This window comes from Emydura macquarii, unplaced genomic scaffold, assembly GCF_026122565.2.
Source record: "Emydura macquarii macquarii isolate MOO-44397 ecotype Brisbane River unplaced genomic scaffold, CSIRO-AGI_Emac_v2 contig_1644, whole genome shotgun sequence".
Classification (NCBI taxonomy): domain Eukaryota; kingdom Metazoa; phylum Chordata; order Testudines; family Chelidae; genus Emydura; species Emydura macquarii.
The window spans coordinates 18,251,159-18,276,137 of record NW_027131781.1 but is presented as its reverse complement, the minus strand read 5'-3'; the positions used below and the strand labels follow the sequence as shown (position 1 = coordinate 18,276,137).

The 24,979-nt window shown below is 41.3% G+C and overlaps 1 protein-coding gene across 2 annotated transcripts in view; it reads left to right on the top strand.

The window, feature by feature from the left end:
- GALK2 (galactokinase 2) overlaps nt 1–24,979 on the top strand; it is a 61,526-nt gene that overhangs the window by 33,021 nt on the left and 3,526 nt on the right. Inside the window, exons 6-9 of one of the 2 annotated variants that reach the window (XM_067555778.1) lie at nt 2,284–2,382; nt 5,214–5,366; nt 12,158–12,356; nt 23,220–23,421. In XM_067555778.1, coding sequence (XP_067411879.1) covers nt 2,284–2,382; nt 5,214–5,366; nt 12,158–12,356; nt 23,220–23,421 — 653 coding nt within the window. Of the gene's footprint in view, nt 1–2,283; nt 2,383–5,213; nt 5,367–12,145; nt 12,357–23,219; nt 23,422–24,979 lie in introns of both variants that reach the window. The other variant, XM_067555777.1, reaches the window with a different exon arrangement.

The following is a 24,979-nucleotide window of genomic DNA, read 5'->3' as shown; positions in this document are numbered from 1 at the left end:
AATTATTTCTAATTTTCGGTGGGGACCGGGAGAACATGGACTTTGGTTAAGGCTTGACATTCCTGATGCATCTAAGGTAAAAAAACATCAAGCAGGGAGAAACACTGCTGTTTGCGTGGCCTTTTTTATATTTCATCCAGCAGCAAAGGAGACACCCACAATCCCTGCTTTTTGTTCATCTTTCAAATGTCTGAAGGGATGACAGTTAAAACTTTGCTTGTTGTATTCTGGCTGTTTTTGGTGCTGGGGATTTAGCTGTCTGATTCCCATTAGGGATCGATTACCCCATAAGATCCTGTACATCCATGGGGGAGCAGACCCCTTTGTCTTTAGATTGGTGTAAGTGGATCTGTTTACCTTGGGGCACCAATATGGTGTTCTGATGACAATCTGAAACGCCTTGGTGTTTGTGTCAAAAAGCTCCTAGCTGCTCAGTTGTAGAGTAAGTTTGGTAATGGTTTTTTGACAGCTCCTTCTTATCATCCTGAAGTTTATTGAGCGTTTTACACAACCTAAGTAGCTCTGTGGGCCAAGTAAATCAGCCTTTAGTGCATTTGCAAGCCACTCAGTCTGACTGCATAGTTTTGAGCACAGTTTACAGCTTTGTCTGTTTCCAGTGGCTTTATGTAAATTGAGTGAATGAGCAAGCAGACACACATATCTCCCTCAACGTGTGGTGATATACTGCCTTTATCTGCTACCTTTTACAGTAGTGTGCTACAGCTGGCTAATGTCACTACTTTGGTGGTTATCTTGTTTGAGGGCCCTGGTGAGGTATCTGAATCTGACTTTGCTCCTGGGTTGAAGAACGGGTTGCTTCTTTGTTCAAGTCTTTTTTCTTTTCCTTTCTTGCCTGTTGTATGTATGATGCAGATCACCCTGTGCTTTGTGAAACGAGCTGGCCTGGGCATGTGGCCATGCAAGCATTCCCCATCGCCAGTTGTTATAAAATGTTCTTAGAGCATTTCCTACGCCTTCTGAGTGGCTGTCTTTCACGTCTGTGCTGCGAAGTGTTTTTTACAGCAACGATAACATTAATATTCCCCCCTTCTAAAGTACCATTTGATGTGCAGGTGTCAAAATATGCTAATACATTAATGAAACCTCACGAAAACACTCTGGTTTTTACAGGTTATAGAAAAACGTAATTATAGAAAAGGTATTATCTCAGCCAGTGGAACGCAGCCAGATAGAGTATGTTCCATAGGAGCCACTGACTGGGACTGGCATTGGGAAGGGCTGAATCCCATATTTATTTATTTACATCAAGAACATCAAATCTGATGACATTCACAAGCTCCTGAAGAGTCATGGAACTACTACACACATCTGAACAAAATCCACTGGGCTGATACTTGTGACTGGGTGCACACATACTGCTCTGATTGACTTCAGTGAGAACCACACACAGCCCAGGGCAGAATTTGGCCCTTTAACCATGTTTCTTTTTGAGCTGTAAAATGAGATTGTCGTACATCTCAAAGGGCTAGATTGTGGCATTGCCACATGCCCTCCACCTAGGGTACTGCACAGGAGCAGTGCACGGAAGGAATTGTACCTGCGAGAGAACAGCGGTGCCAGTTGCAGAACAAGGCACTCAGCGTCAGAATGTCAGAGTCAGACTTTAGATGAGTTATTGGGGGGACCTGATCATGCATTCTTTACAAAGGCAAAAATCCCATTGTTGTTATTGGGAGTTTTGCCAATTAAAAAAAAACTCTGCCAATAATATCAATGGGAATTTTGCCTAATCCCTGGAGTATCAGGTCCCTAATTGGGAATCTCAGTGTCTTGATAAGTGCGAGGTCATAAATCTCATGAGTTGAACTTCAATATGCAACTTTTAGTTGTGAAATCAACACATTACAAAACAGTAAAGTGACTTGTCTGAATGGTGTAAATTACCAGGGAGCATAACCAGTCAGTAACACAGCAAAACTTCAGATGCGGGTGTGGAAATGGGGTGCGGGGAAGGGAATGGGAGGAGGAGTGGTGCTATAATGGAGGCTCTGACTCTAAGCATCCAGTGCCAGTGGGTCTGGTGGAGTCAGAGAGATCCTTGTATGCTTCAGAGCAAAAGGAGAAAGACCATATGGTGATACCAGCTTACAGTGAGAATGGATCAGATTTGTATGGCATCCAAAGCTTAGTCTATTGGTATGGAATGTGGGAAAGGATGATCTCAGAGGTATCCTCTGCATTCTGTCATTAGTTCCAAATGTAAGCAATGTACATGCAGCATCTTTTATCTTGGCTCAGACTTTACTTCCAATGTTTCCTTAGGTGGAACTTGCAGAAATTTGCACCAAGAGCGAACGTTACATTGGCACAGAAGGAGGCGGCATGGACCAGTCCATATCATTCCTTGCAGAAGAAGGAACTGTATGTGGCTCTTTTAGTGTAAACTGATAATACGTTACAACTGTATGTATTAAAGAGATAGGAAACAGAAATAGCTGGGCAAAATAGTACAGTCACTTATTATGCACCAATGAAGATGTGAGTGTATATATGAGCCTCATTGTATAAGAAACACCACTATTAAGCACTCTTGAGAGGCTTGAAGCCCTAAGAAGATGAGCATGTGATGAAAATAAATGAGACAAGAATAGAAAGGCTATATGGGAGAGAGAGGAAGAGATACCAAAGAAGAGTAATAGACTCCATGTTCGTCAGCTGATGCACCACTGAACCTGGAGTACTTCCGACATTATGAAGTCTGAATGGCTGGTGTTCCTTATGTTCAATGCAAATATGATGGTTACCATGAGAATTCTTTCTTGGAACTTCTAGTGGCAGACCAGTTCTAGTAAGGCCACCAGATCCACTCATAAATACAGTGGGGAATTACCAAAAAATTTCAGACTTTGATTTCATAAAATACCAATGTTTGATTAGAGTGTAGAAGGTAGCTTTCCTAAATGTGAGAAAGATGAGTTGGCACTTCTATACATGACCTGCTGAGCTATATACAAGTGCCGCAGAAATGCCCTTTACAGTGGGATCTGCTTACTCTTCAAAAAGGTGTGTGGGGCACTGGGTGCTTATGCCTAAAACTCACAAAAGAGGTTTATTGAAATGAATGCAGCCATTCATGAAAGCCTTTACATTGGCCATACATTGTAAAATACTTACCATTTTACTTGGTGACCTCATCTCTCCACAGCATGTAATAGTGTCTTAGCTCCATAGCATAGTGTTTTCTCTTAGTTGTCATTTATATGGAAAATATGCTCATCCTTTTAATAAACTGAATATTCTCAAGTCCACCATCAGTGAATTCTGAACTCCCAAACATGGCCACTTTTCTGGGCCTACACCCGATCTACAAAACAGCTTATAGTTTTGGTAGCATCTGTGCAGCTGCACCAGTGCTTAAAGAAGTTACAAATTTTCCAGATATACACGGTCATCTTGGCTCTGTCTAAGTGGAAGTGTTTTATATGGCTCCAAAGTGGTAAGGGATTTCTCACTCAGTAAGTGATGAGCACTGTAAGGGGTATGTATGCAGAGTAAGAGCCCATTTAAAAGGAAGCAAGTCTCTCCCTTGATATTTGCAAAATAATCCATTACCCCAATGGATTGAGACAATGGTGGGTACTCAGAAATACATGGCTTGGAGGCAGGTTGGGATATAGCCACGTGTTGCTTTTTTAGCACCGTAACTGTTCCTGGAACCATGCAGTAAGCGAAGAGTGCCCGGACCAGTAATAGGCCCCCGTTCTATAGAGCTGCAGTCTGCTCTGAGCGAATCCCCCACAAGGCATGCAATATACAATCTACTCCAGTGAAAAGTAACATCTAGGCATGCATTTCATCTCTTCATGACATCAGAGCCAGCATGATTTAGTTACTGGATTTATAGGCCAGTTCAGCCAAAGGGCACAAAATGCTGTGTCCATATTATACCTCACCACAAGCCTATGAGGTAGGGAAATATTTTATTTCAGGTCTAGTGCTAGGGAAAATGAAGCAACAAATAGCCTGGTGAAACAAGCCCCTACACTCTACTTGATGGCATTTCTCCGTTTGTCTGTCTGTAAGGTAATAACTTTTGAATCCATAGCCAATCAATTCCAGAAATTCAGGGAACATTGTAGGCATCAGTGGGCAGAATCCCATTGATTTAGGAGACAGTTGGGCTGTGATGCTTTCTCACCTGGTCCTTATGTCATTAGTCCCCCTGCCCTCCCCACTTACATCTGTATCCTGTAAGAAAGGGGTTTGGAAGCACTGGTAGGCTAAAACAGAAATGATCCTAAGGGAAATGGGAGGGGGGTTGCAGAGCCTTTGGCATGGTGGGCAGGGGGAAATGTAGTGCACACAAATCACCAGGCATCAGAGAGAGACTGGAGGCCCTGGTATGGGGGCAGAGGGGAATGGGGTGCACAGTGTGCCCTTGGCAGGAGGGATGTGGAGGCTTGCAGAAAGAGAGGGATAGGAGGGTGGCATATAGGGACCTTGTGTGCTGTAATGGAGGGAGGCAAAAAGCCTCTGGTGTGTGCAGTGAGTGGATTCTGATGGGGTCCATGCAGATGCAAAAGCCTTCTCCCACCCAAAACACTGTAGGACTGGAGCCTAAATGTGCTGTATCAAAATGATCTGGTTGCTTGTTATTTCCAGCCATTTGATTTACAACCATTTGATTTGCAGGCCACCTCAGGTAGAGCATTTTGGATGTCTTCTTGAAATGTGGCCCACTAATAAAATATATGCACTGTAGTTACTGGGGAGAGACCTGGGTCAAGACTTTGAACACCCCAGAATGGTGGGAGTGGGGTGTTTAGGTACAAGGCTTTGGGTTGGACCCAGCTCTCACATTTAGGGTTCAGTTCTTGCTGCCACAGCCACAGGCTTTTGTGCTGTTACACCCACCCCAGCTAGATTTCAGTTTCCCAAATGCCATCTGGCATCTTCTTCGTAAAATGAAGTTATTTTGAAAAACATTGCCTGCAAATAAGTTGTGTGAAACTCTGCAAGCACAAGAACTTTTAATGGAGAAGCTGTAAATTCCAGTTCCCAGGCAGAGGTTTCAGGTTTTCTTGTAACTTGCCCATTGGGGCTAAACTGTTTCATGTCAGTTTCCGTCATTAACGGTCTGTGGGTTCTTGAGAGAAAAAATTTGCAAAGGTAAATGCATTTGATTTATTGAGCTCACTATACTGCTAGTTGCTGGTTAATTAAAACTGACCATTCATTTTTCTTTTAAATAGGCCAAGCTGATAGAGTTCAGTCCTCTAAGGGCAACTGATGTGAGACTTCCAAATGGAGCGGTTTTTGTTATTGCTAACAGTTGTGTCGAAATGAATAAAGCAGCAACTTCTCATTACAATATTAGGGTGATGGAGTGTCGTCTGGCTACAAAGGTACTGTATGGCTTTTGTCAAACTCTAATGAAACCTTCAGCCAAATATGTGCTTTCCTCCACCCCTGACCAGTCACAGCTTTGCTTTAACACCAGGTCAGGTGCTGCTTCAATTGACATTTTTATCTTCTCAGGGCCAGACCCCTCTACCCTGTTGCAAGGCAAACTCCCACTGAGTTCAATGGAAGCGTGAGGGGTCTGGGTATGCTAGATATAAGGATCTGTGGTTTAGCACTATTGAGTTCATTGGTTATTAGGCATGGATGTAGAGAACAAATTCATTCCTTTTCAGCAAAAACCTTCTCAGTTTGTGTGAGTAGAGGGCTTCTAATTAAATCCCAATAATTTAAAGGCAGTGGAAAAATAAATGTGTTCACATGGTAGTTATGTATATACAGTAATAGATGCCTGTTTCCTGGGATAAGTAGAAAGCAATGATCAAGAATATAATGTGGAAACCTTCAAAAGCTGTTGGAAGTGTTGATTAGAACAGATACTCATTGAGTTTAGAGAATGGGCCTGAGCCAAAGCCGCAGAGTTGGATGCAGACTGAGATGTCAAGTCACAGCTTAAACCTGCATCTAAAATTGGAATCGGAACACTCCAAGCCTTGGAAAAGTTCACATGTGGATCTGGATTGACAAACCCCTGTGTTTGGGAATACTCAGATTTGGGGTTTGGATTCAGTCTGTTATAGAAATAAAGGGGACAGTTCTTTTCTCCATTACACTGGCATAAATGTGGAGTAGGTCATTTGATTCAGAGGACAGTCTCAACTGACACTGCTGTAAATGAGTAAAATTTGGGTCACAATTACAGTGTGGAACTCATTGCCACTGAATGTTGTTGAGGCTAACAACTGAGAGATTCAAAGAGGGATCGGACATTGATACAGATAAGAAGAATATCCAGAGTTGTAATAGTTAATGCTGAAAAAGTTTTGGAAGGGATATAAAACCTCATAATCATCCCTCTGCAGACTGTAAGAGGAAAGGAGCCCACTGAACCTGAGTGAATGCATACCATATTATGACTGTTGGCACAACTTTCCAGAAGAGCATCTAATGATCAGTGAAACTTTTTAAACATCCTATATGGGCTGATATTGGAAACCAAACAAAGGCTGTAGTTTGGAGAGTATCATGTTTTGCGTGTCTTTAAGAGATTGCAGTGATAATGCCAGTGGTCATGGCCAGCTTCTTTTGCCATTGAAGTTAATTGCAAGATTCTCATTAACTTCAGTGCAGTCATGATTAGGACCTCTCTGTGCATGGCTAGTGGCAGGAATGACAAACCTCACAGTTGGGGTAACAAACAGTAACTCAACTAACTTATGTAAACCTGGTTTTATATGAAGTAGTTTCCAAAAGAGAGTCCAGCAATCGTCAGATTTCCCTATTAAATAGACCATTTGTAAGACCTTCTTAAGTGTTGCTTCATAAAGAAAGGTAGTTGAATTGCACCAAAGTTTTAAAAATTGCTTTAATTAGTTGCCTTGTGTGGCAAACTGCAAAGGAAGGGAGGGAAAGATGGATGTTATACCACCTGTTAGATATGACACAATCCCTGAAAAAGTACTTTTCACAGATGTGCAGTTTTAAGGAAACTAACAATTTACATCTGCCCCTTTTAAAGCACATGTTGCCCAGATGGACAGTTGCATGCACAATAAAAAATTTGTTGAGCTAAAGGAAACAAGCTTTTTCTAGGAACAGGTCATAGTGGGGTGAAGGTGGGCAGATGAGGGGAGGCACGGTTGTCTTTCAGGTACTATTAACACAGCAGAACTAAACCTAACGGAACTATGAAACGGCATGTTGAGCCTCACAACACAGCTTTGTAGGTCCTTATTATTGATGGATGTCTTGATAGTAGTATTTGTCCTTCACTCCTGGAGCTCTAATCTCATTTTCCTTACTTGTTCCCTTGCAGGCAGTTACACATGGGTAGAGACACCAGCATAACATATTCCTAATTGCGTTGGTTGGTGTAGGATATAATGAAGTAACTCAGTGAAATCTTGATTACCTCTCTAAGTACATGCTATCTTTCTTTCTCCAACCTTCAGCCATTCTTTTCCTTTCTATTCAGATTCTTATACTGCACTTATCACCATAGTCCCTGGGTGCTTTCCAGGAAGACATTAAGCAACATGACTAACAGCTGTCACGTTTGTTCTCTCATCCTCTCCCCAAAGGAGAAAGCATGCGCTGTGGAATGTTTTGGGTTGGATTTTATATAAAGTATACATCTGTGTGCGTACACACCCTCACAGAGCTATGTTTTTTAGAGAAGGCAAGGTCAAAGAAATGCATCTTGCACTTGGAGCAGATGGTGAGTGAGGTTTGTGATGGTCCGTAGTTTCTGTGGGAGTTTAGTCCACACAGTTCTGGGCCAGCCTCTGAAAAAGTTAAATCTCTGGCACAGCTGAGCGTCACCATTATTGTAGAGAATTACATTGTGCCAGAGGAGCAAAGTTATCAAGCGGTCTTCAACCCAGAGATCATTGAATGCATTCTTGTGGTGCACTGCAATAGGTTATTTTTGCCAAGGGCATCATTTGACTTACTGTTTTGTGTACAATGGAGGTCAAACACCTACTTCCAACAAATAAGACAGAACCATATTTAATTGACTATCATTAAAAAAATAAACACTGCTAGATACTGATGTTCTGTTTCAGACATTCCTGAAAAATGGGAGAGATTTTCAGACTTTTAGTATCACGCCTCGTAACTGACTAATGAGTGCCGTGTTTGGGGCACCTAGGGCCTGATTTTCAGAGGAGGTGAGTAGTCACAGCTCCAGTTGAAGTCAGGGGTTGCTAAACACCTCTGAACAGTGGCCTTGCAGCCATATGATCATTGCATATCATTGGTAGGGGCGGAGCAACATTGCTTGCTGCCCTCACCAGAGATGCTTCAGAGGAAGGCGCAACTTCAGGTGCTCCTGGGCATGCTTATTGGCAACAGGGAAGCTCAGGGATGGAGAATGACACCACATTTGGGTGGGCCAGACTGGAAGATGGAGGCTGAGCAGGGCGCAGACTCAGTGGGGCCAGCAGCTGATGCAGTGACAGCCCCACAGCGCTTAGTGCTGATGCCTGGGATCTTCCCCACTTCCCTCTGCTAGGCTCAGCAGCTACTACATTCAGGAACTGCTCTCTGTGGGGGACTCCATTTTGTTTCCTTATATCGGGCAGGAGTTTTGTTGAAGAAGAAACATTGGGCCAGAACCACTGGATGCAACCCTGCCTCTGAAAATTACAGCCTAGTCTGTCACAGAATGGATACTCATCGTTAGCGAAAGTTTAGGCCTCTACTCCTTTGTACTGTACTTCAGGTTACTCTTCATCCGTAAAGTGGTGTTAATAGTGCCTGCTTACCTATCTGCCTTAATGGGTGCTGTAAAGTTTAATCAGCTAATGTTTGTGAAGTACTGACAGACCCTCAGATGGCACTGTAGGACTGCAAAGTATTATCATTCTGCAAGGCTAAGTATACCAATACTCACTATGAATCAGGTCCCCTTTTTTTATATATTTGTCCCATCATTCATTGGGGTATATTTTTCTTTCACGCTTATAGTGTAAGCTTAGAAATGGAGAGGTCATGGTATCAGAATGGGTGAGGATAGACTCCTGAAAGAGTCCTCTTTGGTTAGAAGAAACTTGGAAACAGCAGCCAACATAAACTCTTCAAAGACACCCTTAAGCAAAATCTCAACTCATGCGGCATAAATATTGATCACTTTGAAGTCACCCAGCCAAGGACAGATCTGAATGTACATCAACGATCATTAAATGTGGTAAACACTGAGAAAAAACAGATGCGAAAAACTGATTGAAAAAAGGGCCAAGCATCAAGCCAAATCTTCAGTGGGTGCCTAAACATTTCTACATGACATCTGTTCATGACCTCGCACCTCACAGATCGGATCATACGATAACAAGAGAACACCCAGGATACCATAATATCATTGTCAAATACAACAGATGGCCACACATATATAGTGTTCCAGTGAGACTGTAATGTTGAGCACAAATGGCCAGAAGAGGAGGGTGTATCCTGGCAGTTAAGTAGTAGTTTAAGGATGCCTCAAATCTTTAATCCATCTGATCAGTAAATGCCAAGAAACACCCAGTTTTGGGGTCAGTATTCAATAGATGGATTTTTTCCCTATTTCTTTTCTGGGTCTGGTGGCTGTTGTATTTTCAATTGCTGTTAATAAGGTGGGACCTTTTTAAAAAAAAGGTCAGGTTTAGTCTGAAATGAGCTTGCTATAGAGAGACACTCTACAAATACAGCCTCTCTTCAAGAAATTGGGAATAGACGTCTTAATGCACCAGTGGCATAATTACTAATAATAGCAGTGAATTATTTATTCAAAGAATAGAAGACATTATGCTGGTTTTGCTGAGTGATTATACCTGTTTAATTTCAAGTAATGAGGGCTACAAGATGCTGATCATTAGTATAATATTACAATAAATAATTCTTTGTATTACCTTTAAGCTAAGATCTCATAATTTTGACAGACAAATATTAAAGATATGAAAGATTAAAGTTAAGAGAAATGCACAAAGGAAATATTACCCACTGGGACAGTGACTCACCAGCTGGCATGCCAACTTTAGCACTGGAGGCTTTTTCTTTTTATCTCCACTGACCAGCCATTTATCTTGTGACTTGAACTTCCAGCTGGGTCATGTTTAACCTTATCCCTTTTGGTGTAAACCAGAGGGTAACTCAGTAGTCCCACAACTTTGCATCAGATCATCAGGCCAGGTTCAGGCCCTTATGCTTGGGGTTTTCTCATGCTAGCCTCCTCCAAGAGACAGTAGGAGAGCCCAGTGCTTCCCTCTACCCTGGTCAGGCCTCTCACTTCTCTCTTAGGCTACCTCTTACATCAGTCCACCTTCTCGGGAGGGGGGGAGGGGAGAGACTCACATGGTCAGCAGAGGCTGTCCTGGGGCCAGGCAGACCCCTACTCACAACTCCAACATGACAAAGGAAAGAAAAGGAAATAAAGAGCATTACCTGCCCTTCTGTCCTGAAGGGCTCTCCAGCCTGCTGTGCTACTTCCACACTCACAGAAAAGCGAAGGCAGCTGGGCTTGCTGCTTTGCTCTTCTCTGGAAGCTGAGAATGAGAACTCTGTCTGCCTCCCAGGGCTAAAGCTCAGGGAGCTAGACTTTTCCCTTTTGAGGCTCCTTATCCAAGTCCACCTTAATTCACAGGTGTGGTGGGGTGGGGCTGCTTGAGTTTGTTGCTGCTTTGTAACCCCTTCCTGTCCAGTGCAGGGTTTGTATTCCCTATCACACCCCATTTTCTAGGTAGGGAAACCGAGATACCGGCATATTAATGTTATGGAGCTCTCGGTGCTCAGCACCTTTGAAACCAGGCCATAACATGTCAGAAACAGAGCCAGAACCAGGACACTGCCTCACTCTCAGTCTCCTGCTTTAGCCACTAGACAATGCTGCTCCTTTCTGTGTCTGTGAACATACGTCTGTGTTTTAAATGGCTGCAGAGTCATGTGGTTAGGATTTCATGTGGCCTATTTTCCTGCTCTAGAACTCTCCACGTAAACCTTAGAAAGTCACTAGGTGGCAACAAAAGTAGTTAATTTTTGTATACTGCAATAAAGCAAAAATTGAAAAGGGCCCTCTACAATAATGCTTGAGGAGACCTGGGAGAGCAAGAAGCTGCAGCAAGTAGCTGGGCAGCAGCTCACTCATGGTTCAAATGACCGGTAGCCTGCTATAACTGACTGCAGAACTCTGTGTATGAAAAAGTATCCATCAGTTCTTGGAAAAGTCACAGATCTCCTATAGGCCCCAGTTACACAAAGCAAATACTTAACTTGCAGCATGTGCTTAAGTCTTACTAACCAGAAAGTTAGACCTGCTGAAGAGCTTTGCTGAAAAGAGAGGATGTGCTGAATTGAGGCCTTAATGCTTTCAAACAAGTTTAACTTAAAACCAGTATTTATTGAAAAGAAAGAGAACATGATGGATGAAATCCTGGCCCCACTCAATCAGCACAGGGGTGATCAGTTAAGAGCAGAACATAATTTGAGTTTAATGTGACAAACTCCTATTTAATTAAATTCCTCAAAAAAAAAAAAAAAACTCTTCATTGTACTGTTAAGGCTGAGACTCCCTTTTAAAATGAATGTTAATAGGATGTTATACTTATAGAAATACTAAACACTAGAAAGTCAGAAAGCTTACTTTTAAGAGTCCAGCACAACTCTTACCACTACATTAATTTCTCCAGGGCTCTTATAAGAAAGTTAGGATTCTAACCACAGCCTCAGATACTTGGATGAATTAAATACCATCAGTCAGGCTGAGTTGTCAGTATTAGCTCAAAGACAGATAACATAGCAAGTCTTTCTGGGATTTTTTCCAATGCTATTGTACTGGCGAATGTACATGAACAAATATCTGAAATTGGCTTTATAAAGTGAATAATAGTTGGCAGGGTTGGGTTGTGTGGAAAAGGAGAGATCATTGATTTGGTTGGACATATAGAACATCAATAAGGGTTTTAAGCTAGTGTTTTGAGAAAAGAACTGCTTAATTTTTCTGGGGTGTGACTGACAGAAATCCTCCTGTTCTGTAAATAGATGCATATATAAAGATATTGGCTATTTGCTGTGTATGGATAGCTGGCTTGATGGTGTTTGCTGAAAAAAAGAATCTGTTTGTAGTTTGAAATTGACATGAAATGTTTCATAAAACAAAGTGTGGTATTGTCTGCTTTTCACATTGTAGCTTCTCTCAAAGTGTAAAGGCCTAGAATGGGAAAAAATGCTGAAGCTCCAAGATGTGCAGGCCAGGCTAGGGGTTAGCCTGAAGGAAATGCTGACCATTGTCGAGGAGGTATTTCACCCTGAGCCTTACAGCATAGAGGAAATTTGTACATGCCTGGGAATTAGCCTTGAGGAGCTCCGTACTCAGATCCTCAGTCAAAACACGCAAGATGGTGAGTGTACATCAGCTGGTGTTTTTCATTTTAAAATGCTTGTATTATGTAAAATGTCTATGTGCTAATAAATAATAGCCATGGAAATCTCGCCAAAAGAGTTCAGCCGGCCCTCGCATGGAAGTTTTCTAGGGTGAAGAAACTGATACTACGATATAAGCCCCATTTGTTCCCATCTATATACTGAAATAGGGAAAAGTATTTAAACATAGCTCCAGCAACACAAGTTTGTATAACACTTTGATTGGCTGTTGTGGATAGAGCCAAGCCATCTTAGAATCCTGGCTTAGGAAGAATCTCAACTAGCGCAACTTTTTTAAAGCCGAGTTCTAACAAAGCCAAACCGGATTAGAAATTAGTTCACTCGTGTCTTGTTGAAACCAACGTGAAACACCATCCCTTATCTCACATTAAAGATTGAAGGGCTTGTCTAAACAGTGGGGTAATGTGCTCTACTGTTCTCTATGATTTCTAAAGCACACTGACGTGTTGCACGTTAATTGGTCTGCACTAGAGGATTTAAGCTAGTACACTAAAAATACCAATGTGGCCATTGCAGTTTGGCCTGAACCTTAGGAGGTCAAATGGGCTTCAGAGCCTGAGCTTCAGCCTGAGCCATAACATCCATATGGTTCTTTTTAGCTCGCTAGCTTGATCCCTGTCAGTGTGAATCCGTCTCCTGGACCTGGGAGGCTCGCTTCCTGCTGCATTATAGATGTACCCATAAGGTTCCCTAATGCACTTTAATAATATAGCACTGTCTCAAACAGCACTACATTTAAGCGCATCAGCAGGGTCTACATGGATCAGTTAATGCACAACAGATAAGTGTGGTTTAGAAATCTCAGCCCTGTGGAGCAGATAACCCTAACGAGGACAAGCCTTTACAAAGATGGGGCCAACATTTCTGATTTTGAAGTAAAACAAATATAATCAAAATGAATGAAAACTTGCACATGCTTCAGGCAACTTGCATTGGGTAGCATGTGGTCTAAATCCTCTTTGAAAGAGGGCATTTCTGTTCCTTTCCCCACTTCCCCCTTTTAGGTAACTGGTGATGGAAGAAATCAGTTTAATGCAGTATATTTGCTTACCATATCTCCCATGTATTTGTGCTTGTTCTTAGACAATATAGTTATGGGTGTGGGCGCACATGGACTATTTCTATAATTGGACTGTATGTATGTTGAAATCGAACAATTTTCTTGAATGTAAATATGGAATTACTAAAAAATGTTTAAGAACAAAAAGATTTAAGCAGTGATTCCACTCTATCTGTGGTGGTTTCCTAAGCTCTAGGAGCCAGGTTCTGAGCTCTTTACACCAGTGCAGCTGAGATTCGAAACTAATGTAACCCATATTTCTTACTAAATTACATCATTCCCAGAGTGTGGTCACAGTCCTTCTGCTGTCTCCACAGTTTAATTGCATCATTGCCAATGCTTCCCAAAAATATGTTCTCCGGGATATTTTTTTTCAGTAAGCTGTGTGTCTGGAGCTATTGCAAAACATTACAGATAGACGTAGGACTCTGATTCCACATCTTTGCACCTCTCCAGTAACACCAGGGGACCCAGAACTATTCTAGCATGGCAGCTCACATCAGGGGAATCACCAGATGCATAAAGCTGGTACAACCATATGGGAAGCTAGAGTGCCCCCCCCAGCACCACTTAAAGTAGCAGTGACCCCTCAGTACTGTCCTCCTCAGTACGCTGGCCTGCCCTGGAACATCCCATATACACGGAGGGGGGAGCAGGTGGTGCAGAGTCAGTTATGCCGGTTTTATTCCATCCCAGGATTCCCCTGACATCAGGAGAATCCTAAACTACTGAGTTAGGACAGTTGTCTGCTCCTTTGCAGTGCTGGAGAGCTGCCAGTATGGAATCAAAGACCAGGATCTGGTGCTGGGTCTCCATAGAATGTTGTACAAAACCTGTGTGCATTATATATGCACATGTAAAATATACTGAACTGTGTATATATCTGCAAGATGTGTATTGTATGAACTGTGCGCTCTTAGATATTGCAGGGTATGAATAGCTTTTTTTTCTTTCTTCCGTCCCCTATCCTGCCCTGCACACTTCCATTTCATGGGAAATCATTGGGGTTCTGTTTCCTATACTGACCTCTGGCCCATTCACTCCGTATGAAGCAGTATAAGAACAGTAACTCACAAATATGACAAGATTGCATATCTCTGGTTTTAAAAGCTAACTTTTAAGGCTCAGTAGAGTTGAATTGTTTATACAGATTGTTATTTTGACTAAAAAATATCCAGGCTGGATGAAAAATTTTGACATAAAACCAATAGAAAAGTCCAAGGTAATAGTTGTGTCTAGTGTTTGCAGATGTTTGCTGAACAAAATCTCTTAAAATTTGCGTGACCATGAACTTGCTTGTTTGATAAAGCCAATTAAAATGGGTTGTGCAGAAGCCTTGTGCATTTCTACAAGATAAAACTAAACAACAGATTCCTGTAACACTAGATACAAAGAGAACTAAGACAGACACAGAGCAAAGAAATCAAAATCAACTGTTGTTATAAACCAAAGAAATGACACTTTATGTTGGTTTTGGAATGCTACAGTCTCTTCAGCAAAAATATTTTTGCTTTTGTTTGTTGTATTTTATCCTGTATCCTAATGACAAAGCCTAGTTTCTTGCTATGAGAGAAGAAAATACTGATAAATAAACCAGGCTTTGTCACGATACTGTGAAAAATATGGCAAACAAAAGCAAAAATGTTTGAGAGAATTTAGTTAAATTATTTCCTGGATTCTGATTTTCCCTTTGCAGTTGAATATAAATTTGTGGTAGTTTCCACGTCTGCCATCTTTCAAAGACTAGTGCTGATTATTAGGAGTGCTCTGTGCATCTTATGTGTAAGGACCTGAAAGTGGTTTACTGATATTAATTAGTCTCAGTACCCTTTCCCCCCCCAGATGCTTATTGGTTAGGAGAGAGAAATGAAATGTTAGATTTGTGACTTCTAGACTCAGAGCTTCAAATTTTTGCTTTCATTACACTGGATGAAGCCAGGGATAACAACACAGAACAGGGATGCTGCAGATTCCAGCTGGGCTATTTGCTTTTAGCTAATCAGAAAGGACTGCATACACACCTCTCACTATATAGTGCTGGCTATTATCAGATACATTTCAGTCAGGTCCACCTCTTTCTTTTATATTCATATTAAAAATTCCCATTCTCTCCAATTTGACCTCTCCTTGCCCTTTTAACCAGTTGCATGACCCCTCGCTGCACTGTTTAACAAGGCCAGTAGAATAGTTGCAGTTGAATTGCAATGGTATACATAAGCCTGGTAGAAGGTGAATTTTTTTGAGACCTGCAGCACACTTTCCTTACCTAATGGGCAAATTAGAGGTGGGACCAAACCAAAACTATGGATCATAATACAATTAAACTCCACATCCAAACTTTGTAGGTAGCTGTTGAGCACAATCCTGGCTTCTCTTTCAGCCTCTTTGCATTGTTTGGCCCTATAAAGATGCTGAAACGCCATCTTGACCAGGTAGTTGAGTCCTCCCTCACTGAAGCAATCTCTGAGGGTCTACACCACATCACACCATTTCCTTCAGGATTGGAGGGGTATAGAAATTGCTTGGATTGCCACCTTTTAGCCCCCCTCACCCTCCATAGCAGTTCTCTGGGCCAAATCAAAATCCTGGGCCTGAAACCCACAAAGTTCAGAGAAGGTTGGATCTGGATCTCAACTTTGTGCCTTGGGACCCTCCCTAAAAAAAGTGATATTTATTATTAATTATTCACTTTCTAAAGTGCAGTGCATTATAGTTTCAGCTTGGATTTGATTGTTTCAGAAAGTATTTAGGATGCAGTGGCAGTCCCAGTTGTGTATTTATACGTCTCACCACAGCAGGATATTCAGCTATAAAATAATGTATTCTTTTTGCCATAAAATGTTTTTCCCTTTTAAATGGGGTATTCTTAAACCAAATTTTCCTTTTTTGCATATAAAACAGTAATCTAATTTTGACATTTAAACCTGGGAACAGAATCATCATGGGAGCTAAAAGCATCCGTTTAGTCTGTGGGTTTGGCTGGTTAACCCCCACTGAGAACACTAACGTTAAATTCTGGAAAAATATTGCTACTGAAAAATAAGCCTCAAACCACAATGCAATTTGAATGAGTGGGTTTGTATAGTCTTTCACCCACACTGCAAAGTAGTCCATACGAGTGGTGATCTCAGGGCAAGACCTGATTGTAACGTTGTTGTTTCTTTGCACAGACAGGCATACCTGGAAGCGGGCTTTTAAACATACTGCCACATATGCTGTCATTATCAGGTTGTAGATTCAAGTTTTGTCACAAAGAACATGCTCCAGTAGAATGGAATAGCAACGTGCACGTTAAGGAAGATTAGACTAGAATAATAATGGAGTGTTCTGCTTTAGCAACAAAAATCACTTTTAGAGGGTGGGCATTTGTGGTAAAAAGTGCCCTCGTTAAACCAGTGGATGCCATAATCTCTGAGACATCTCATGACTGGGTGGTTGTATTCAGGGAAGGTTCATCCACTTACTTTGTTTTCAGAGGACCCGATTGTGAATGCTTTACTCACATTGATGAGCAGATACTCACAGGAGTTGCCCCCTTAGATTGAATGGGATGCCTTGTGTGTGTGTAACTGCTTGCAATTATGAGGAAGGGGGTGGGGAATCATAATCTGGCCTATATGAAATATAACACCCTGTGACAACATGTTCTTGTATATATTAAGGGCCAGATTTGGTCACACATATTCCCTAGTACCTTTCTCTGCCAATAGTTCCACTGAAATCAATGGGACACCTTCTGGAGAAAGGTATATGCCACGTTTTTAAAGGTAGTAGACTCTGTCCCTGTGCGATTTTGGGTGGTGAGTTCTTCCCCTATGATAGATTTCTTGCTGCTGTACTACATCTTCAGAGATGAGCCCTACTTAGTGCATTAAATATACAGTGACATGTAGCTTAAGCAGACACCAGCGCGACCTAAAAAAATGTGTAACCTAGTAGCGGTTGAGCTTTAGCTAAAGGTCAGCTAGAATTGTACAGGAAACCCCTCAGAAAGGAATCTGCTGAAGGTGAAGTAATAATAAATAATACAACTTACTGGAAACCACAGTGTTTTACTATTTTTTATTTGAAAAAAAGAAAAGCTGCATAAGCAGCGTGGAGGGGTTTGCACAATTTTCATAGACTTAAAATTCAAAAATGATCTTACCAAAAAACCCCAAAAAACCAACCGCAGTATAGTTCTCTGCTATGTTTAACTAACCCACATTTGTTTGAGACTAATAGTCCTTGGACTATTGCTGCTTGTTTTTTAAAAGAATTGTATGTGGATTTCAGACAAGTTTTCATTAATGGCAGTTTGAGTCTTAACATTTCTACATTTTGTTGTTGTGGCCCAAACCGCCTTGGTGCACTGGAAAATTCCATTGTTTCCTCCAAAGGCAGTCGGTAGGCAATGAATGTTTTGGACTCATTTGAGGCAGGCTCTAATAGTGCTGAAGAAGTCATTTAAGGGCAAATCCTTTGCAGAACAGCGGAGGCAAGGTGCCTGAGGCTACAGGACCCACTGACCATTTCTCTTTGTGGGAGGGAGCTGGGTACAGTAGCAGCTGCTAAACTACTAGTAGCAACATGGGGGCTTGATTCTGTCCACACTACCACACAGCCATTTATTTAGGCTGTGCCCTGGAAAGAGGATTAGCTCCCCTGGAGTAGGCTGAACCTAGGTAAAAATGCACAGGGATACTGTACGCTGGTGGATTAAGACCGGCTGTTGCTTACAATATTTGAGTGCCATTAAGAAAGATAACAAACCCAGTAGTAAAGGTCCTTCTTTCGTGTTATCTTGACCTCTCCTCCATCTATGGTACATACATTAGTGTCTCGTGAGCCACACTTTTTTCTGCCTGTAAAATCAGACATAATATGATTTCTATTGTAATTCATGGATTTTGTGGACTAAAAAAGTCAGCTAAGAGCATTCTAATTGTGAAAGTATGCTTGGATTTGGGCATTTTTACTGATTGTAATGAGTAATCAAAGGATTTGATCTGACATGGCAGAGGGTTATTTGGGGGGGATGGAGAGAATGTAGATTTCAACAACTCTTCCCCTCTGGCAGCAAGACTCAGGCAGGGGGCAGATCCTCAGCTGGTATAAATCACCATAGCTCTATCAGTTTTAATGGGGCTATGAGATTTTACACTAGCTGAGGATCTGACCCAGAATTCTGCAGATCTCTTGATCTTTAGCGCTTGCCTTTTCAGTGCTCTGCCCTCAGAAACCTGTGGTGTGCTAAGTGCACAGAGGGGAATTCAGAGGCTTGATGGATGTAGGAAGCTTTGGGGGTATATCTACACTGCATTATCAGTTTTACTGTTGATATTTTTAACAGCATGGCAGCAAGTATTTAGAGGTTTCTCCATTACTTGCAGCATATGTCTGCAGGGATGTATATCCTTAGTTTCAGACTCAGAGATAGTGCCTGTTGAATACAGAGATGGTTGGCAGCCTGAAGATTATTTTGGTTGTACAGAGCATCAGACGTGGAGGTGGGGGGGAGGCAAACACTCTAAAAATATTTTGCTAAGCACCTGGTTAATTTTTTTGGATTGGAATGCTGCTATGCTCTGCCATATCTATGACACTTGCGGTTTCCCCCCATGTTTAGGTATATAGCTCAATATGGTAAAACAGAAACCTTTAATTTAATGATATAATTTCTTAACTGATATTCACTTGCCCAAGAGTCATGTTTGCAAGGGAGTCTAAAATAACACCACCACCGAACCAGTTTCTGTATTTTTGAATGTAATAATTGCTTGAAAGGATAACAGATTACAGTCAAACCAAATGTCAAGGTTGTGGAGTCTTTATAACACAAGAGAATGCTGTCAAGGACATGGTTTCAGATTTTCTGGCTCGCAGCCAGCAGTTAGAAGATCCATTCTAGTTGCCAGTCCATAACACGATGAGCATAACACAACCACAAACTGTTTTAAGGTAATCTGGCCAGTAAAGCATTGCTTTACCGAAGGGTGGTCTCTGAATCAAATACAGCCTTTGGCAAGACTTTTACCATAAAATTGAAAACAGACATGTTTTCAGTTCATTTTTTGGGTTACTACTGTTCAATGGTGATTTACAAGAGCGTGTGAGCTATGGCAATCTCTCACGCAACTTCAGATATGCCCTAAATGAATGCACATTTAGCAATCTCCTTTCTGTAAAACAATAGCTTCATAAGAAACGAATATTTAAAGAGAAATCATCTCAAAAAGAATGCTCTGGTTTCTGTGTCCAGCACCCTTTCCCTGGCAATCCCAAACACTCAGGCACTGCTCTGCAATATATATTGCACAAAACTACAGAAGCAACAAAACATGGAAATATATGACAGAGCATAGTTCTCAGTCCTTTCTGATTCACCCAACGCATTGTTTGTTTCCTCGATTGCTCAGTGACATTTCCAATGAGCTTGAGCTTCCAAGGGTCATTCCTGTCTTTCCAGGTTGTTTTGGTTTGAATCCTAGTCTAAAAACATGTTATATACAGAAGGCAGCCATGTTCGATTCATCTTTATTAAGTAGCATTTGAGTTACAAAGTAAGCAAAGGAATATTATCAATGAGAAAAGTTGCTTTGTTCTACCTATCACTATAATTTTAGCCCATTTGCTATAATCTGGCTCAGGGCTAGGCTCTCAGCAGCTGTAAATTGGTGTCGCTCCATTGAAGTCCTAATTTACACTAGCTAATTTTTTATTCCAAATAAAGGCGATTGGATAGATATTGGTGATGCTACAGGTAAGTGACAGGACATAGGTGAGAGACACCACTACACTGTGCCTGATTTTAGCCACAGAGAAAGCACTGGCTGGAGACTTGCACTATCATCACAGCCTTAGGTCTGGAGGCATGAGCCAGGGAGTTTTACTATATTGGTGGTGAATCTGCATAGTGCCTGGATCCAAGAACCCACTTGAGAGACCTTTTTTCATTCCAACTACGACTTCCAGTTGGCCTCCAGATAGAGTTCCCCAGTGGAACTGGTGAAGACCCTGGCTCTGACTGTCTCTCTCATGTGAGAAAGATAGACTGAGATTCAGCATCCATCAATGGATCTGAGCCTCTTAAAACTGAGGAGCTGGATGCACGGAGGCTTCATGACCCAAGAGGCCTTGTCAGCAACAGGATACATGTAGATCCAGATAGTCTCTTATACAATGAGGAGATTGACTCTGTGCACTTAGATTTTTAATGCTTTTATGAGACTTCGTCCTTAGAGAGTCTCAGTTCCTGAAAACAGATTTTTTTCGAAGAAGCAGCTACCAGCATTCATAATTCACACTGAGTGGACTTCCAACTGGAAAGGTTTTCGCTTTCCTTTGGAGATGGATCGGACAAACTCCAGACTCTCCAATACAGAAGGCCAAGTGGACATGGCCTCCTCCAAGACAAGGCTCTCAAAGTCTCCTTCCACTGGTTTCTTGCGCTGGGAATAAGGCCACACGGGTGAGAGCTTTTAAATAGAATGCCTGTCTCTTACATAAGGGACAGTGTTTGGAGCCTGAGATTTTTTCTGGCTTCACCATGATGGAATCCTAGCCTAAGTGCTAATGGAAACATTGACATATTTTAAAATAAAGTTATATTTTAACATAAACATTATCTACCAATAAACCTCCTGCTAACTGCTAGGATGTTAATTAATCTGTGCCATCGAGGAATTAAAAATGGTTCCAATTCCGCCTGCTGTGACCCAAGCAAGGAATAGTTGTTGAACTGGGGCCTTCATGGTTGTGGGTGGAGTATCAGATCCACAGGCTGATTTGTGCATGCCCACTGTCACAGGTCAGGGCAACTGCACCTGTACTTCCTTTGTACGATCCACCAACGGCGCCCACTCTAGGTTCCTGGCTCTCAAGCCATTACCTCTCTTAGGTAGAAACCCACATCTCTCTCCCTCCTGAACAGGTTTTGTCCAGGCTGCACAGTTCCTTACCTACACTGTGATATTCCCGGCACGCCGGCCTGCTTAACAGGCCATTGTCTGTGCTTTTCTTTCTCTCCAGAAGCTATGAACAATGTAATGACCAGCAGTTATAAGTTACCATACTGCTCTTTCTAAGCAAGCACATTTATTCTGAAGGTGAAAGCATTAAAGAGAAGACATATTAAGAACAATAAAAGCACCTACGAGTATGCTATACAACTTACCAGAGTTCACCCCAAATCCAGCTTCAGGTTCTAGTAGGTGTCAGTCCTTCAAAACTCACAACTGGGTTTTTTCTGTGGTTACAAGTTCATAACCATCTCACATTCAGAACCAGAATCCGGCTGAATAGAGCAGCCTTTTCTTTATACAGCTTGGGCCTTTGATCTTGGCCTTTGGGAATAGGTAATCGGCAGACAAAGAGCCTCTCCTTAGGGCATAGCTTCAAAAGGCAGTGGTTTTGCATAACCAGAGCTGGAGAATTTGTATTCGCTACCCCCTCTATATTCCCCAGGAAAACCACTTCACACTTTTCATTAAAAGGTTCATTTTTGTCTGGCAAATTGTTCAGTATGATCCATTGAAGCCCCAGATCTTAGAACTGCCACAAGAGGTTATACATAATCCTGGCCAACAGTAATACATAAACCATTCATTTAATACAGTGGACCCCAAAGATACGTAAACTTAATTCAGTAAGCTGTCCCACGGAAATTGCCATATCTGTCACATCTCTCTCCTAAAGTAGTGGATGAAACTAGGGTGCTTGATTGGCCTGCTAAGGCTAACCCACTAACTCATTTCCTGGGCAGGTTTATTCCCTGGATGGTGTTTCTAACATGACCTTTCATAATTTCACATTTCAGCTATTTCAACTGTAAACAGGCTGCACACATCCATATGGAGTCATTTGACCAACCATCCTGTATAATTTCTCTCTTTAGAGCATATGGGGCAGAACTCTCATATACCCCGTCTTACCCCCAAACCTTTGGCTGTGAACTTGAGACCTAGGCCTCCCACTCCCACCTCCCATCCGGTTTCTAGGGAGAGCATGTGCTGTCCTTTTGTCTCTGAAGGGATTGGGGCAGCCAACTATGGGCTGACATCCCCCTATCCACACAGTACCCTAGAGGTATCACAAGCAGCAATTCTTTGGCCAAAAGGGAGAAATAAGGCAGGGCTGCCTTCCTGTGAAGTGTCTCTCAACCATACACTACTTTTAACAGCAGAGGGGTCAGGCAAGGGAGCTTCTTCAAACCTTCTGCATTGTCATATTTCTTTCTAAGCATCCTTGGAGGTCAGTGCCTGGGGACATCAGTAGCCTAACCTCAGCTTCTGTGGGGGTGGCAGAAGGGGGTGGAGTGGCAGGAACATTGTTATATTTTAGAACTGGTTTAAAAATGTGTTTTTCAAAAACGTTCTTTGAGTGAGATTTCCCTTACTTATTAAAACATATAATGTGATGCTAAAGCACCTTGCAAACTGTCTGTATGAAGAGTTCTCACTTCATCCACCTTGCAGTTGTTTTCAGATACTCTTTTTAGATCGTACATAAAATCATCAAAATGAAACATACAATGAGCACTTTTGTCTGAGATCCTCAAACAGTATTAAACCAGAGCTTTTAAAAAGAAGCGCTGATTTATAGCAAAAAAAAACAACAAAAAACAAAAAAACAAAAAAAACTTTTGATCCAGAGAAGGTCTACTATAAATTAAAAATTACAGAAACAAATGTAAATCTTATAAGTTTCCATTTTTTTCTTTTTCCAATTAGGTACCTGTTAATGGATAATTGTAACATAGACTATTTTCACTTTATTTTAGTTACCACCTTTAAATTGTACCAGCGTGCGAAGCATGTGTACAGCGAAGCTGCCAGAGTGCTGGAATTTAAGAAGATATGCAGTGAGGCACCTGCCAATGCAATCCAGCTACTGGGAAAATTAATGAAGCAGAGTCATATCAGCTGCAGGGACATGTATGAATGCAGCTGTCCTGAACTAGATCAGCTGGTAGACATCTGCCTGTAAGTTTTGACAGCAATGAAACAAGAACTTCTCTTTGAGAATATGGTTTGAATAGATGAGAAAACATGACATCATTAGCTATTGTAGTTTTAAAATGAAAGAAAAATACTCTTGTCTCTGATCACCAAATTAATCTCCTAAAGGGACGTAATGTAGTCAGATGTTTTCCTGCTGACATCTGAGTAATGCTTGTCAGATGAAAGCTGCACTTTATGGCTTTATGAGAGACTCTAGTTCTGGGCTGACTTCATCAAAAAATCTCACAGTAAATAAAGTTGGCTACTACTTTTTCAGGTTTTAGAAGAGTTCACCATCAGTTTTCTTAAAACATCTCAGTTGTTACTGTTAGATTTTATTTCTCCTTGCACATTCCTTAACCATTTCACTGCTAATGACTGCTGCAGCTTTAGGACTGAGAATGTATTCTTTGTTCCATAGTGATTTCAAGGCAACATTAGATCATCATGACCTAGTATTTGTTGATGCTAAAAATGCATTTTGTCCAAAGCATCTGATATACGAGGCAGCAGTAAAGTGGTTAAATATTGTATGTGTTTGAATGGACTACAGAATGACTAAGTAGTGCCAGTGAAAGATCTCTGGCTGTATAGTCTTGGCACAGTACAAGGCATGGGTAAGTGGTGCAAAAGAAAAAGTAGAAAAAACAAATGTCTGTCATAGTTTTAGTTACACTCACAACCAGATGCAAGAAAAAATGTTCTGTAGCATAGAATCCAAAGGGAGGGAAAAGCTTAAATATATACATGTAGTTAGGATTGTATTAAAATAAAATTAATAGGAACATTTTAATTAGATGAACCAAAATGTAATAGTGAAAGAAAAACATGGTGGCTGTCCAAGTTCCATCAGATTTCTTTCTAAATGACCAACAGAAGAAAACATGCAGAACGTAACAGGAATAACTGAACACTGAACCAGAATTTAGTCAAGAGTATACAATTATTTTTCAGATGACTTCATTGTATGTGTCAAATAACTTATTTGTTCACCGTTCACGCCATCCATACCTCACTGAGAAGGTATTCTATTTAAGAAACATTAGTGTATTTCAATTTTTTCTTGATTTAACATTTCTTGAGAATAAAGAGAGTTTTGCAGCAACTTTACCACCTACTGTTGATTATGAAAGTTGATTGATACAAACTTTTATTTGATGGCCAAGATTTTAAAAAATGACTAGAGATATTGGGTGCCACAATTTTTAGGTGCCCAACTTGATACACCTTGAAGGGGGCCTGATTTTCAGAAAACGCTGACCATCCGCCTTCTGTAAAGTCCCTTTAAGCTATCTTAAATTGGTTACTCAAAAACCGAGGCACATAAAATTCTCTAGTCACTCTTGAAAATTTTGGTTAACATATTTTAGATCATGGGCCAGCAACTGCATAAATTAAATTGTCTTTACTTATAGTGATATACAGTTGCCATGTAATTTTAAAAAGCCTTTCCAAAAATACATTGGATAGCATTGCCTATGTCTACTGCCTCCTCACTCCTTACAAGGTTTAAACTGTAGAGAATAATCTGCATATCCAG